The sequence below is a fragment of the Coniophora puteana genome, assembly GCF_000271625.1.
Source record: "Coniophora puteana RWD-64-598 SS2 unplaced genomic scaffold CONPUscaffold_105, whole genome shotgun sequence".
NCBI classification, from domain to species: domain Eukaryota; kingdom Fungi; phylum Basidiomycota; class Agaricomycetes; order Boletales; family Coniophoraceae; genus Coniophora; species Coniophora puteana.
In genome coordinates, this window is record NW_006913157.1 from 1 (window position 1) to 2,981 (window position 2,981).

Sequence of the window (2,981 nt, forward strand, 5' to 3'; positions counted from 1 at the left end):
CGCACTTTAGACCCCTCATTTAACTAGTCCTATAGATATATCTTTTGGGTGCACATTTTCTGTCTTGGAGACCTGTTTCCCATGGACTGTCCATAAAGGTATGGGTCAAGTATACACTCCCCTGTAGGACCATGGCTCATATATGCACTGGTACTGATGACTCCGTCCATGGGCGGTCTCCTACCAGAGCCCCAAGGTGCAGTGGGCAATGTGATATATGGGCCAAGTTTTGGCCCAGAGGTGTACCTGGGGTCCTACAAGAGTAGGATTACCCACTGGTATTGTACATTAATGCAATGGTTGTGCCCTGAATCAGCCTGTTGCTGTCCTGTGTTGCTCTGGGGATACATCCCAGTGTGTGTGGGGGTAGATAGGGCACACAGAGCCCCTAAATACATCCCCTACATCCTGCAAACAGTGCTTCTTTGACTAATGCATGGGGGTGATATTGGCTGCATTGGTGGGTTAATGGTGGGTTTCCTTGCTATACATCCCCGGTGTGTACGGCCCCACCAGCTGCTTGCAATTACTAATCCTGGCAGCCTGCTCTCTCTATGCATCCCCCTGTGTGTACGGCTCTCCCAGCTCCCCATAATTAATAATCCTGGCGGCCCGCTGCTTCTACACATTTGCCGGTGCATACGGCCACACCAGCTCCCTGTAATTACTAATCCTGGCAGCCTGCTGCTTTTATGCATCTGCCAGGGCATACAGCCCCGTGCGCTCCTTGCAATTACTAATCCTGGCGGCCTGCTTCTATGCATCCACTGGTGCATACAGCCCTGCCCGCTCCTTGTGATTAATAATCATGGCAGCCCACTGCTTCTACGCATCCGCTTGTGCGTACAGCCCTCCCAGCTCCTTGTAATTACCAATCCTGGTCACCTGCTGCTTCTACACATCCACTGGTGCATACAGCCCTGCCCACTCCATGCAATTACTCATTATGGCAGCGCACCGCTTGTACGCATCCACCGGTGCATACGGCCCCACCTGCTCCTTTCAATTACTAATCCTGGCAGCCCACCGCTTTGCACGCTGCTTTTACGCATCCACCATGGCATACGGCCCCATGTGCTCCTTGCAATTACTCATTATGGCAGCTGGTTCTCCCTACACATCCACCGGTGCATACGACCACACCAGCTCCCTGTAATTAATAATCTTGGCAGCCTGCCGCTTCTACGCATACACTGGTGCATACGGCTCTGCCTGCTCCTTTCAATTACTAATCCTGGCAGCCCACCACTTCTACGCATCCACCGGTGCATATGGCCCTGCCCGCTCCATGCAGTTACTCATTATGGCAGCCCACTGCTTCTATGCATCCACCGGTGTGTACGGCTCTGCCTGCTCCATGCAATTATTCATTATGGCAGCTGGTTCTCCCTACGCATCCACCGGTGCATACGACCACACCAGCTCCCTGTAATTAATAATCCTGGCAGCCCACTGCTTCTATGCATCCACCGGTGCGTATGGCCCTGCCCACTCCTCTATAGCAGCTGGTTCTCCCTGTGCATCCACCGATGCATACGGCCCTGCCCGCTCCTTCCAATTACTAATCCTGGCATCCTATTGCTTCTACGCATTCACCAGTGCATACGGCCCTGCCCACTCCTTGTAATTACTAACCTTGGCAGCCTGCTGCTTCTACACATCCACCAGTGCATACGGCCCCAAACACTCCTTGCAATTACTAATCCTGGCATCCCGTTGCTTCTACACATCCCCCTGTGCGTACGGCCCTGCCCGCTCCTTTCAATTACTAATCCTGGCAGTGCACCACTTCTACACATCCACTGGTGCATACGGCCCTGCCCGCTCCATGCAGTTACTCATTATGGCAGCCCACTGCTTCTACACATCCACCGGTGCATACGGCCCCACCTGCTCCTTTCAATTACTCATCCTGGCAGCCCACCACTTTGCATGCTGCTTTTATGCATCCGCCAGGGCATACGGCCCATGCAGTTACTCATTATGGTAGCCCACCGCTTCTACGCATCCACTGGTGTGTACAGCCCTGCCCGCTCCATGCAGTTACTAATTCTGGCATCCTGTTGCTTCTACGCATCCCCCTGTGTGTACGGCCCCTCCCAGATCCTTTCAATTACTCATCCTGGCAGCCTGTTGCTTCTATGCATCCGCCAATGCATACAGCCCTGCCCACTCTTCTCAATTACTCACTATGGCAGCTGATTCTCCCTACACATCCACCGGTGCATACGGCCCTGCCCGCTCCTTCCAATTACTAATCCTGGCAGCCCACTGCTTCTATGCATCCACCAGTGCATACGGCCCTGCTCACTCCTTGTAATTACTAATCCTGGCAGCCTGCTGAGCATGTATGGCCCTGCCAGCTCCTTGTCATTAATAATCCTAGTGGCCTGCTCTTTTTATGCATCCCCTGGTGCATATGGCCCCCAATGTATATGGCTTTGCCACATAACATGTAGACTTGGCAGCAGTGGATCTGTTCAAGTTTGGGCCAGCATATGTCCATCAGTATTTAGCAAACTATGCCAAGGCCTTTGCTTCTACAAGGTACCTTAGTACATAAGGTATTGTCATAGGGCATGGGCAAAGCATATCCATCTTTACAATGCCCATGGGCCAAACAAGCACCCTCCAATAATACCCATGGGCAGAATATCCTGTTTCCATGGCATTGCCATGGGCAATACCACTCATCCTCTCCAAGGCCCATGGGCAATACTATCAACCCCTCCCTTAGCCCATGGGCAGAAGACTCCCGTGTGAGGGATTGGCCATGGGCAAAAACCCCATGATCCCTCAAAGCCCATGGGCCAAGGTAGCCATTGCCTATGATAGCCCATGGGCAATGTATATCATTAGCAACATCGTCCATGGGCCTTAATTCTTGTGGAAAAGTTTGCCCATGGGACAATGAATTACCAGATTTTTATCTATGGGCCAACATCAGCAAAGTAGTCTATGGGCAATCCCTACCTTGCCCA

General features: G+C 52.2%; 1 protein-coding gene across 1 annotated transcript; it reads left to right on the top strand.

Annotated features, from left to right (window-relative positions):
• Positions 1–1,057: 1,057 nt before the first annotated feature.
• On the top strand, positions 1,058–1,432 carry CONPUDRAFT_160703 (uncharacterized protein; the record flags this gene model as incomplete). The annotated part of the gene is made up of 2 exons (XM_007777836.1): positions 1,058–1,127; positions 1,173–1,432. 2 exons carry the CDS (start codon positions 1,058–1,060, stop codon positions 1,430–1,432), a joined length of 330 nt encoding a protein of 109 aa, XP_007776026.1.
• Positions 1,433–2,981: the final 1,549 nt, after the last annotated feature.